Source organism: Chenopodium quinoa, unplaced genomic scaffold (assembly GCF_001683475.1).
Source record: "Chenopodium quinoa cultivar QQ74 unplaced genomic scaffold, ASM168347v1, whole genome shotgun sequence".
Lineage (NCBI taxonomy): Eukaryota > Viridiplantae > Streptophyta > Magnoliopsida > Caryophyllales > Amaranthaceae > Chenopodium > Chenopodium quinoa.
In genome coordinates this window covers 296,664-309,326 of record NW_018742306.1, presented here as the reverse complement: position 1 = coordinate 309,326, position 12,663 = coordinate 296,664, and the positions used below count along the sequence as shown (strand labels likewise).

Sequence of the window (12,663 nt, the reverse complement as noted above, 5' to 3'; positions counted from 1 at the left end):
AACAAATGGACGAAAATGAAAAATTTCTCGTACAATTTTCACCATTTACATAAGCAAAGGAATTCTTGTGGTAGTACAACTTTGTCATGTGAAACAGTTGGTGCAGATGAGATCCATCATCATCATCATCCTCCATGTGGTGATGCTAACCGTCAGCTAGATAACATCGTATGAAATTACTCAAACACCCTTACAATATGAAGCCACAATTTCGTTTTAGCAGTGACACCATACCATCAGCTAGCTAGCTCTACCGAGATTAGTAGTCACATTACTAATTCAAATCACGCAGATTAAGTGACAAAATTGCAAGTTAGAAAGACGATATTAAAAAAAAGTCGAGCGAATTAATTCCCATACAACATATACTGAAGCCTTACAATGATGATTGAATCCTAAGGTAAAGATGTCAGTAATCAAAGTCTAAGGCCAGTCTCAAAATGTAACCAAAGCCCCCAATGAAAAATTTACAACATTCTCAAAAATGGGCCAGTTACAGAGACTGATTAGGTCAAAATTTCTGGTTCCCAAAACCTCAGAAATAGGTGCTTCCCCAAGCACTCTAGAAATTAAAATTAAAAAAGAAAAAAAGAATTTAAACAAGGCCAGTTCATATTTCCTACCTGAATTGAAGTGGCTTTTTTAGACTAAATATTACTCCTCTACTAACAATAGCAAGGTCTTCACCAGTGCTTTCAAAAAGGGTAGTTTTAATATGCAGAGCCACATGAAAAAAAAAAAATTTACAGCATTCTCCTACAAACACCGGGCTCCAAGTCACCTCCTTAGTCCTCATTCTTCCTCTTCGCTGCTAGCCAGCTGTTGCCTACCCGGCTTTGCCCGAAAACTGGTGCCCATCGGAAATGGTTCCTACAAAAAGGAAATAATCAAGTCAGCGCCAGTTTTACGGGCAACCTGATCACAACAAACATGTTGGCTAGTGTATTCATATTTCAAGATTGGAAATTATAGTAAAGAAAATGAGTGGAAGGTTGTAATAAAGACGCAACATGGATCACACCATTGGCGATTTGTTGTGGAGTTTTTACTTTTTCCCAGCATTAACTCAGTTTCTTTTTCCATAAAAGTGCCTAGCTATGCATCATTGTTGAAACTTGGATGTGAATTATATAGTTAACATTCAATACTCTATGCAAAATAATTGAAAGAGCCAAAGTGTCAACAAGAATAAATGACCTTCCAAACAGAACCATTTATGAACAACGTATGGGCTCAACGCTTACTGAGTTGCATAAAGAAATTTACCCTCATCATCAAATTTCATTTATCTTCTATATTAGGTAAGCTATATGAATACTATTAACCCTGATAAACCCAATGCAAAAAAGGTATTTTTACCAACTCTTGGTTCTTAGTTCTAACATTCAGAACTACCTAAATCTTGACCCATCTATATTGCTTCCCCAACCACCCAACCCACCCATGAACTAGGTCCCACATCTCAATGCAATCATTATTTTCTGAAACATGTTACTTGTCTTAAAGAGATTTTATGTAATCTTTCATCATGCTATGGAAATATCATTATCTCAACCAAAATCCTTCAAATAATCGGACTCGTGAATTCAAAATGACAACTATGTATCGGACTGCGGAGAATAGTTATTTTTTTAATCATAAAGATAAAAGGAAGAGGCTGAGCAACATTGTGCCTAGTATATGAGCTAATCTTCAGATGTCGCAACTTACAAGGGCAATTACTAGAGAAAAGGTAGTACGAAAAAAGTCATTACATAAAGGCAACAGGCAAGTGGAAAGGAAGTACAAATAAATCCCAAAAACTTTACAGAAAAGAATATTTGTCGAACCTGATCTCCAGCATTTGGACCTTCTGTGTGAAACAGAATGGGGCGACACCGTTTATCCTCGTTCATCAAGCTTGAATTCTGGAAATGTGCAATAAGGGCTCCTTTTCCTTGAATGCGAGCATAAGCCAGAGATGCAACCTTTTCACTGTTGAACTTCTCCCACTTTCTACCTTCAAATGTCTGCAGAAGATATTTTGCTATTTAATTTTCTAAATCGACAGATTTTAATGTAATTAAACACAAATTTCCATAAATCAAACCTGATGAAAGCCAACAATCTGGATAGGATCAATCATGTTGATAAATGCGTAGCCCATATTGCATTTATTCTGCCAGTTAAGCAAAGTGAATATTAGAAAGAGAAATATTTAATTTTTCCTAGTTCCAAAATAGTGTTGAGTTCCATACCTTAAAATCAATTGGCAAATAAATAAAATCATATTTTCCTCGATGCTGCTCATCAATTGTAGCCAAAAGCATTTTGGAAGTATACCTAGAGTCAACAAGGCATTGCATTAGAAGAGGAAATCAATGAAACCCATAGGGAGTTCAAGTTTAATCAAGTTAACAACTTCTCAAAATAACCACATGGATTCAGCCGAGTGAATTAGTAAACTTGGTAACAAATTAACAATGTACGCTAGACAATGCCATAAAAGTAAAATCACCCTTTGAATACCAGAATTTAGATAAAAGCTACTGGAATGCAAAACAACGTACTTGTTAGGAATATTCTTTATCATCAGTGTTGTTCGATTGTCATCACCCCGCATGATACGATCAATGTTAAGCTCATAATGCTTCCTGTCAGCATGACTCAAGTTAGTTTCATTTCTGCTTCTTCTAACTCGTTCACTGGGAGAACCAAACGATGTTGGCAGAGAATTCATTGTGTTTCTCTCATGAAACAAGTGACTCATCTGCTGAGGAGATTGTATCCCAGCATTTTTCGACATGTCAGTTCCATGAACATGAGAAAAGCTAATAGGAGAAGATATTTCTCTTGCAGGTGATGCAGAAAATCCAGGAATACCGACACTCCTAATGGCACCCATCTGATAACCAGAGGTTTCATGAGACTCTCCAGCATATATTTGCTGTCGGTCCCAGATAGAAGCCTTCATTACTGGTGCCACAGGAGCTGAGCCCACCTGAAGATGATGCACTGGTGAAACCATATTCATCATCAGGTGTGGAGCCCCTGGCGATCCGGAAAGCCTTCCAAGGTGACGTGCATGGTTATTATTCAAAAAAGAAGGGGAGTTCGGCATAAGCAAAGATCTAAGATGATGTTGCTGATACGAGTTAGACTTGCCTGCCATAGACTGTGCATGAACTCCACTTGGGGAAAAGCCATAAACTGAGGGGGAAAAAAAATTGTAAGCACAAGTGCATTGTAACATCCAAAAAGAAAATTTCCCGAGGGGAAAATAAAAAAAGAATCCTTCATATTCTGTTGTCTCCCAGAAAAAGACAATAACATGATTAAATAGAATAAACGGATGAAGGAACAAAGCTAAACATAGATGGTAAGAGAACCATAAACTCCTCTAAATTGTTAGATTTTATAGAACAAATCACGATCACAGGTAATATAGGAGGTAATCAGATTATTAGTTGCCTAAATAAAAACAATTAGCCATCACCTATGGTACATCTTTCTCAACACAAACAAGCATTTCCAGTATATCCATTTCCAAGCTCTTCCAACTGCTAATAGTCAGTTAATATGTAACATGTATACTACAGCCTTATATTTGCAAATATTGTATCAAATACCATGGGCCAAATGTGACTTTGCATTCTATGAAAGCCTTTGGTTATATATTACAGGAAATATTTAAAGGTATTCCTGATTGCATTCAGAGTGGTTTAAAATTGCCAGTCAAAAGTAGATAGCTTCCACAAACATACACAAACAAGGTACTGGAATATAAAACAATAATGAAACTCATAGCTTACCACTTTCGCCGAGTTCCCTAGCATGCCCATTTAGCCCCAAATGATGAGTTTCCAAGTTGACTTTTTCAGAAACCCTGGACCGAAAGTCATCAGCAAAGCCATTCACATTGTCCAAGGAGTTCTGCGACATCATATTAACAACATTGTGCATTGGCACTTGAGGAGAATGAGGATGGAAATTTGGGATGCCTCTGTTATCAAGCTGCACTTGAGGAAAAGATTGGCTGCCCTCACTAAGACCGAATTCATTGCCAACAGATGGCATCCTAACCGGAGAAGGATACCCGTTGAAAATGCGAGAATTCTCATGAGGTGATGAATCACCTACCAAAGCACCAGAGGAAAGTCTCGCGGTGGAATGGATCCTTGCAGCATGATCCATCGCATGTACAGAACGCTGCTGGTTCTGGTGAATTCCCCAAGGATAACCCACATTTCTCCGGCCTGCCTGAAGATTCTCTTCTGCTTCTAACTCAATGCCGCCACTATAAGTAAACACGTCAAAATCTTCCAAATCATCATTGGCATTAGCATTGCCCAGATGTCCCATCTCATCAACCATCCCAGAAAACAGCTCTTCTTCATCGGGAAGAATATTATTGATTGCCTGCCCTTCACCATCTTCCAGAGATTTGAAAGGCTCCCCCTCGTCAATTTGGGGAGCAACAGTAGAAGATTGTCGAGACACATATTTATTGGATGACAGTCTAACTGGAAAAGACAAAACTACTATAAGCATAGCTGAGCAAGTCATCAGACAACTTCAAAGATATTAGGAAAATTTAATCAGCAGCAGAACTTACGCTTATGATTAACCAGCTCGGAGAGTGAACTGGAGAAAAGACTGCTTTCATTTTGAGCCCCAACGACACCAACAAGATGTCGGTCCCCTTTATAGTATGTCGAATCAAAATACACATCAGGTCGCGTCATTTTATTCTGGTTCATAGATCTCGATAGAGCTCTATGCACACCAATATTTCCGTCTTCTCCAACTACGTCGATCTTCTGCTCTCTGGGCACGGGGGATTGGGACATTGCCAAGCAATCAGACAGCTTACCCACAGCCGAAATTTTCTCCAAAGATGACAAAGTAACCATCTTTATTTCTTCCTGATTTCTGTACCAAATATCAAGTGGCCGCCTAAACAAGCAAGAATATAAATGAAACAGTATATCCCAAAGATAGAACTCCAGCTAATAACATCAATTTAGTGACAATTCTGAACAAAACCCAAAATTCTATTTTCTTAAAAAACACTCAACCCCACTTCTATGCATTAAATTCCTACATTAATACAAAAGATATACATATTTTCAGCAATTAATGAGATATATAATTTAACTCACATTAAAACTAATCTCACAGCAAATGTACCATGTATGTACCAACATCACAAGCTGAAATTCCTTTCAAAGACTCAACCCATCAGAAACAAAATCGAAATTTCGTAACAGACACCCAAAAAATAAAGAATTTGGAGAGAGAATTCCATCACCCAAAGACTGAAATTCAAAGTTGACGATGAATTACTAAAATTCTACAGGACTACAGATCATAAAAATAGTAAACAATTTTTCTTTTTTTAATACTACAAGAGAATACAGATCAGAACCAACAAATAAGATAAGGACTTGTTAATTAGCTACTTTGCAGGTAAAAGGTAGGCATAGCAACAAAACTTTAGTTATTTTTTGTATTAATTAATAATTTAATATCATATCACATAAGATGTCGATACTAACTAGCTTAGTTCTTTAAAAGTCTAGAGGTGGAACCCGAGATCAAATCCCGTGTACATCATTGCCCATATCTTACCCTAACACCGAAAAATCATATCTTATAAGATTATACCACTACCTAATTTGAAAGCGGACCAAATTCTAATTGGGTCATAATCATAAAAAGAATCCCCATTTCCGCGTTTTCTGTATATTTTAATTTAAACCCTCTGCTTCAATTTTCATCTTCCCAAAATTACATAATCCGCAACCAAACACCAAGACGTCAAGAAAGATTATGAAATTTAAAAACTTTATTATAAAAATTCATAAATTAAAAAGCGTCTAAATTAATTAATTTAAAAAAATTAAAGTAAACCAATCAATTAGTCATTATAATATACTACGAAGGAATATAATTAGGTGAACAGGCTACGAAATTAAAATATTCCAAAAATTCAGACCAACAAATGAAATTCGAGAATTGAATTTTTTTTAATTTTATTTTTTTTAATTTTTATAAAAAATCCGACACTAAAAATAAAATTCGGACATATAGATCGGAGCTTGATTTTCTCATTTTTCTGATTTTCTTACTTAACACCCACCAAAAAAAAATACAAAATATAATTAAATTAAATAAAAAAAACGTACCGTACAAGTTTAAACTACCAACACCACCATGAATTTCTCTCTCTTCAACTTTCTTCACGAGGAAAAAAAAATTAAATTAAGAGAGGAAATTTAGAGATCTCCTGCATTGCAAAATTCGCAAAAGAAAGCGAAAAAAAATCAATTAAATTTGTGAAAAATTACCCTTGATTTCAATTCCGGTAGGATCCGTGAAATTGAAGAGAAACCCAGAAATTCCCAGAAAAAGTTATAAAGATCAGAATCAAAGAATCTACAGTAGGTGAACAAATTGTACTTGAAGAAGATGATGAAGGAGAAGAAAGAGGAGAGAGAAAGTAAAAGAGAAGAAGGAAGGAGACAAAACAGAAAGGCAGTTCAGGCTAAGTAAGAGAGAGAGTAGAGAGAGAAAGAGGAGAGAGAAAGTAGAGAGAGAAAGTGAAGAGAGAGAAAGAAGAGAGAGAAGGAGAGAGGTGGCCTGGTTTATCTTTTGTTTGTTGTTGAAAGGGGATGAGATTTGACACATGAAAGACTTATGAGTACTCGGACAAAAAATAATACGAGAACAACCCCATATATTATATTTTATTATTATTTTATAATATGATAAAACTATATTATTATTATAATATTATATATGATATGATAAAATAATAAAAATAATTGTTGATGAAATGGCAGTGTGTAGAGTAGTACAAAGAGTTTAAGTTGTAGTGGTAGTTTTTAGAGACGAGGAAATTGAGTATTGGTGCCCTTTTCTCTCTCTTGAGTTGTGTGTCACAAGGTAAGAGAAACATTATTTGCATGAACTAATCAATTTGCATTGCATTGCTTTCATTTCCTTTCTTTTCATTTCCCCCATTTTTATGGTTTTGTTACTATTTTGAAAACTTTATTTATTTATTATGAACTTTTAATGGTGTTGAAATTGGAACTTGCAAGACTTGTCAAAGTTATCCTTTATTAATGGAGTTAGTTACTACTATCATGTAATAAAGAGCATTGTTTGTTTTTATTGTAACTTTTTCTTTGTACTTATACACCATTACATTATGTTTGATGATGGGTACGATGAAGATTGCGCGGTTAGACTGAGTGTAAACCGTATTTGTAAGTTGAGGTGTTTCTGGCTTTTTAGATCCATGTACGTAACATATTAAGGGGAAGATTATGGTGTTTTGTACTCCTTATCTATTGTAACAATATGTCAATATTGATTGTTAGAAAGTGTTATTTTTGCTCTTGAGATATTTAGGATTTGGATGATTGTTTTATTATTTAGTCATTCTCTTAAAAAAAAATGCATTAGACAATATTACCACAATTTTAGTTACATGTTCTAAATTACTCAAACTGTTATTATAAAAAATAAAATTACAAAAATTAAAAATTAAAAATTAAAAATCATAAAGATATTCTATTGAATTTGAAGTTTATAAAGAATGAAATTTGGGGCATGTTTTCTTCATCTTAAGTTCAGTTCAGTTCAGTTCAACTCCAATCACTCTAATTCAGCTCATTTCAGTAAATCGGAATAGGCTCTAAATCTTAGATGCTGATAAAATTGAAAAGACAATTGAGATTTGAGGAAACTAAGGGCCTGTTCTGGATGACTAAACTGAATTGAATTTAACTGAATATTTTATGAGAGAAGAAAATTAAAAACTAAATTAAACTGAAAATAATCTGAAGAGAACATGCCCTAAGACAACCTCATGCTTGCCTTCTCTAACATTTGATCATTAATCTAGCGATTTAAATTTAACGCTTATTTATGTAAGTATCGTAATATTACTTTGGTTACATTTCATTACCTTAATAAGAGGAAATCTTCTCTCATAACACTTTAATAATCTTAACCCTAAGGGTCTGTTCTATTCAACTTATTTTCAATCCAATTCAGTCCAGTTCTTAATTTCCTTCTCTCATAAAAAATTCATTTCAGTTCAGTTCAGTTCTTAATTTCCTACTCTCATAAAAAATTCATTTCAGTTCAGTTTAGCTCAAATAAGTTCAGTTCAGCTCAATTCAGTTAATCAGAATAACCCCTAGTGTTCCAATTCCCAACATGGCCATAGTCATTGATGTTATCGTCATCCTCATCTTAATGACATCTATCATCTAATAAGAAGATTGAATAACTTTCGCTGGTTGTTTATTTTGTCAAAAACCATCTTTGATCTCATGAACTTTGGTGTTGTTAAAACATCTAGCTTACTTTTCATGTTTAAAATGTTGAAACAAGAAGAAATTGTGGGTTTCCCTAAAATCAATTAACCAGTTTTGCGTGATAGGTTACATTACCATATTGATGTGGTTACACACTATGAGAGTCTCTGATTTTGAGCAACAAGTTTCATATTTTGGGTAATGAGGCACAAAATTGGATGATGAGCCTCAAATTTTAGATAATGAGTATCATATACTAATGGCATGTTCTCATACGTTATTTTCAGTTCACTTCACCTCCTAATTTCCTTCTCTTATAAAATATTCATTTCATTTCATTTCAGTTCAGCTCAGTTTAGTTCAGTTCAGCTGAGTTCAGTCTATGAGAACAAGTCCTAAATGCTAAGTCTTATATTATTAGACAATGATGACTCTAGAAATTAATGCAATGAGTCTCTTAGATTGGATGCTAAGGCCTTATTTACTTCGACTTATTTTTACTTATTTCAGAAAAAAAAAAAAATCAAATCATATTAAAAAAAATAAGTTCATATCAAATTTTGTACAGTTTTTTATCGCTAAATATCTTTAATATCATAATGAAAAAAATTATGAAAATTACATATTCATAAAATACACAATATTACAAATCTAACAAGACCTCACATGAAATATTTTTTCCTTATGGATTATTGTAAGTTAAAGGTCAAAATTTGGTTAAATCAGATGATCACATCAGACCAGACTAGATCAGATAAGTTTTGATAAAGTGAGTTGCCCTAAGCCTCGCATTTTGGGTGATTAGTCTTAATTAATTTCACATCATGTCATATACTCACATTGCACATGTGAAGACACTGTCTCACACTCTCACCCAATACTTTTACTTAATGAAATTACTAGGTGAGATTTTTCTCCTAATTATCAATCTCGATTATTCAATTTGGATAGGTACTTGTTGTTATTCTTGCTAATGTGGTAAGTATTTTTTTGCTTATGAGAATAAGATAATCGTTTTCACTTAATTACTTTATTTCATAATGGTAAGAATTGTTATTAGTGGGATCAATCCCCACTAGAAGCAATATGACTTTGCAACTCCTTTTGCATGCCCCCGGTTTACAATAATTTTATTATACATCGAACATTTTTGCGAAAAGTGATCCTTTTTCTTTATAAAAGTGACCCTTTTTTTTTTTTACAAAAGTGACCCTTTTTATTAAAAAAGTGACCTATAGTTTCACAAAAGTGACCCTTTTTTTCATAAAAACATAGTATCAAAATAAAAAATAAAAAAAAAAACATAAAATGCAAAAGTTAACCCAATGGCTCTACTTTCATCCTGTATCTTTATCTCTCCTCAAAACTAAACATTTCCACCATTAACAAACCTTTAAATTCTCTCTCCTCCATCAAACCCTCAACCCCCTTCTCCCTCTCCGTTACCAACTGCAAGTTCTCATATTTTTCCCTTCAACGCTGTCGTCATCGCCACCTTCGCCGCCACCATGTTTGCCACCATCAAAGTAGATAAGGTGAAATGATAGATACCCACAATAAGGTATATATGCAATTGGGGTTGAGGTATTCAGAGTTGTTGTAATCCCGGACTTCAAACTCGACAAATCGAGGGATGGGGGGAGGCCAGCGGCGCTGGAATCGGGGGATTAGGGTGGTCAGCAAGGTCGAAATCAGAGGGGGACACCGAATTCTTGGGAGAAGCTAAGGGAGTGGCGACAGGATTGGTGGTTTGGCGGTAGGTGTTTCAGCTCGATTTACACTAATTTAGTGTAAACTAAATGTTATTGTAGGGAATATATTTCAAGCGTTAACCCCCTATGTTGAACCCCACTGTGATCATACACTAAAGTACGGTGCAGTGGCGTCCAAAAGGGAAGAAGATAGAGCAAAAGAGTCGCCAACAAGTTTTAGGAACTTGTAAACCGTTCACATGGTGAAGGTTACACCCCTTAACGATCCAAGAGATCGTCAACTCCATAAGGTCTTGAACCAAATAAGGGTTCGGGGATGAAGGTACAAATCCAACCTAAAAGAGATTGAACCTGCCCTAATAATAGGCCTCTACTTTATTCTGATCGTATTCATGTGCGCTTTCTGATTAACATGCAATCATTAGGATTAACCCTAAACTTGTTTATCTATGTTGGTTGAATTTTAATGCACAAACAAACTATTATTGGCGATCACTTGAATTATAATCATATTAACCCTAACAAGATTATTAATTATCTTATATAAGCGTGATTACAAATACAAAATTCACTTTAAACATGCATAAAAGGTGTGATCAAGCAATAACAATAAAATATCAAGCAACATAATAAATAATCATAATAATTATAATCATAACAAAAATAATCATGATAATAACAATTATAATAATCATAATCATAATAATCATGTTAAAGCATAATAATAGCAAGATCCTAGGCATGATACTAACAAGATTAATAACAAACCCTAGCATGTCACTAAGCAATAAAAATCAAATCTTTAACCCTAACATGATACTAAGAATCATAAGTATTAGGAAGAATATAAAAGGCATCATAGAAATCATAATTGATATTAAAATTACCCTAGACATGATACTAGGAATCATAATAACAATCTAAGCATGAACTCTATATCATAACATCAATAAAAACCATTAAAGTACTTACTTTGATGACTCGTACCTCTTTCTAATAACAAAATACACACGTTAGTAACTTCAAGGAAAATATAAAATCAAACAATTAAATTAAATAATTGAAAGAGAGATTTGGGACCAAACCCTCAGAAATTAAACCTTTCACGTCTAGGGCGAAGGTAACTTCGAATATGGCTAGGTGTGTCTAGATCTAATGAATGCGGAATTTTGTATGTAAAAGCTAGTTTAGAAAAGAGAGAGAGAATAATCAAGAGAACCTTGATGAGAATTGGTGGATTGATTTTTGAAGAGAATGAGAGAGAATTGAAAACTGGGTTTTGATGAAATCTGGTTTTAGGTGATTATAATTGAAAACTGGTTGTAGGTGAATGAAAACAGAGTTTTTACGACGTTATTTATAGAGAAAATCAGCCAAAAAGATAAAAATATCAAAACAGAGCATTGGCGCACGTAAAACGAGATTGGCGCCAACGCTGGCTGTTGGCGCCAGGCGCCAACACTAGCTCTAGGCGCCAAGCGTAGCGCCAGGCGCTACAGCTGGCGTTTGGCGCTAATCTGGAAAATTACGCGTTTTCCTAAAATCAGATAAAATTACCGTACAGGAGGAAAAAATCGTATTTTCCTCAAAAATACTCTTTGATTTTAATTAAAACTCTAAAAAGTCAACAAAAGTCAATTTATCAATGCTAATTGAATTAGGAATGAAAAGAACCTTCTAGAAGAATCTAGAAGACTAAAACCATTCCTAATTTGCATTAGGAATGATAAATTATATTAGGCCCTCCCCTAGATCATTGGGCCGCATATAAGGCTCAAACTGGGCCCAGTTTAGTAAATTGGCCATAACTTCCTCAATATTCATCGGAATTGGGCTTATAATATATCGTTGGAAAGCTCTTGTCAAGCCTCATCCAACTACACTATTATTGGACCCATATCATGGACCAACCAAACTGGATTGGTTGTTTTCTTAAAATAAGTTTTCAAAAACAGAGAGAAGAGAAAAGAAATTAAAACTATCCGCAACACTAAACTTTCCACACTTTTGCTTCATTCGATTATGACTCGACGTGAAAGGTACTCATCATCGGGTTTGATTTTGGGGAGACACAAATAAGTGTCTACAGTTAATAAATATTTGTAATGACTTTGAGTTCACATACTCTCTCCACCACTTTCAAGGGATCTATCCTTCTAAACCAAATAGTTATAGTCTTATAGATTATAGTAAGTCAACAATATTTATCATTTTACTTTATAGTTTAAAACAAATGGGCATTGATCACAATAGGTTAAAAGTTACTTGCTCACTATTCTTTTGTTTTTCATTTTTTTTTTTCGCAAGTTATTTTGTTTGTTTTTGGCAACAACTTATAGTTGCTACATTTTTTTGAATCCCAAGGCCATGTTCGGGAAAATTAGTGGTACTTGTTGGCTTTCGCGTACAGATGTTAAGACTAATATGATTATATCTGTGTAGTTGAAGATAGAAAATCAACTCCAAGATACGCTAATAATCATTAAAATTCAGCCTTTGTTAAGCGATTACAAAATTTATTATTTTTTAAAATTCTTTTAGGTCGTAAATAAAACAATAATTATTTAAGATAATTAAAATCAAATGATATTTTTTTATTAAAGTTGATTGATGAAAAAAAAATGTGCCACAAAAATTTT

At 34.1% G+C, this 12,663-nt stretch overlaps 1 protein-coding gene across 4 annotated transcripts; it reads right to left on the bottom strand.

Moving 5' to 3' along the window:
* Positions 1-298: 298 nt before the first annotated feature.
* On the bottom strand, positions 299-6,402 carry LOC110686977 (protein MEI2-like 4). Of its 4 annotated transcripts, none has more exons than XM_021863613.1 (9): positions 6,330-6,402; positions 6,168-6,219; positions 4,595-4,935; positions 3,792-4,520; positions 2,550-3,189; positions 2,238-2,322; positions 2,090-2,158; positions 1,830-2,009; positions 299-870 (listed from the first exon to the last, which is right to left on the bottom strand). In XM_021863613.1, the coding sequence occupies exons 3-9, from the start codon at positions 4,890-4,892 to the stop codon at positions 793-795; spliced, it is 2,079 nt and encodes a 692-aa protein (XP_021719305.1). In that variant the 5' UTR covers positions 4,893-4,935; positions 6,168-6,219; positions 6,330-6,402; the 3' UTR covers positions 299-792. The 4 variants fall into 4 exon arrangements, with proteins under 4 accessions (XP_021719305.1, XP_021719314.1, XP_021719302.1 ...); XM_021863622.1 differs by having other exon boundaries at positions 3,792-4,502; XM_021863610.1 differs by having other exon boundaries at positions 4,595-4,911.
* Between the last annotated feature and the right edge of the window lie 6,261 nt (positions 6,403-12,663).

Excerpts from the sequence above, each read along its gene's own strand:
- LOC110686977 (XM_021863613.1), bottom strand. The coding sequence starts at position 4,892 with ATGGTTACTTTGTCATCTTTGGAGAAAATTTCGGCTGTGGGTAAGCTG. Across the intron at positions 2,323-2,549 it reads ATAAAGAATATTCCTAACAA|GTATACTTCCAAAATGCTTT; the intron begins GTACGTTGTTTT and ends TGTTGACTCTAG. Across the intron at positions 2,159-2,237 it reads ATTTGCCAATTGATTTTAAG|AATAAATGCAATATGGGCTA; the intron begins GTATGGAACTCA and ends CTTAACTGGCAG.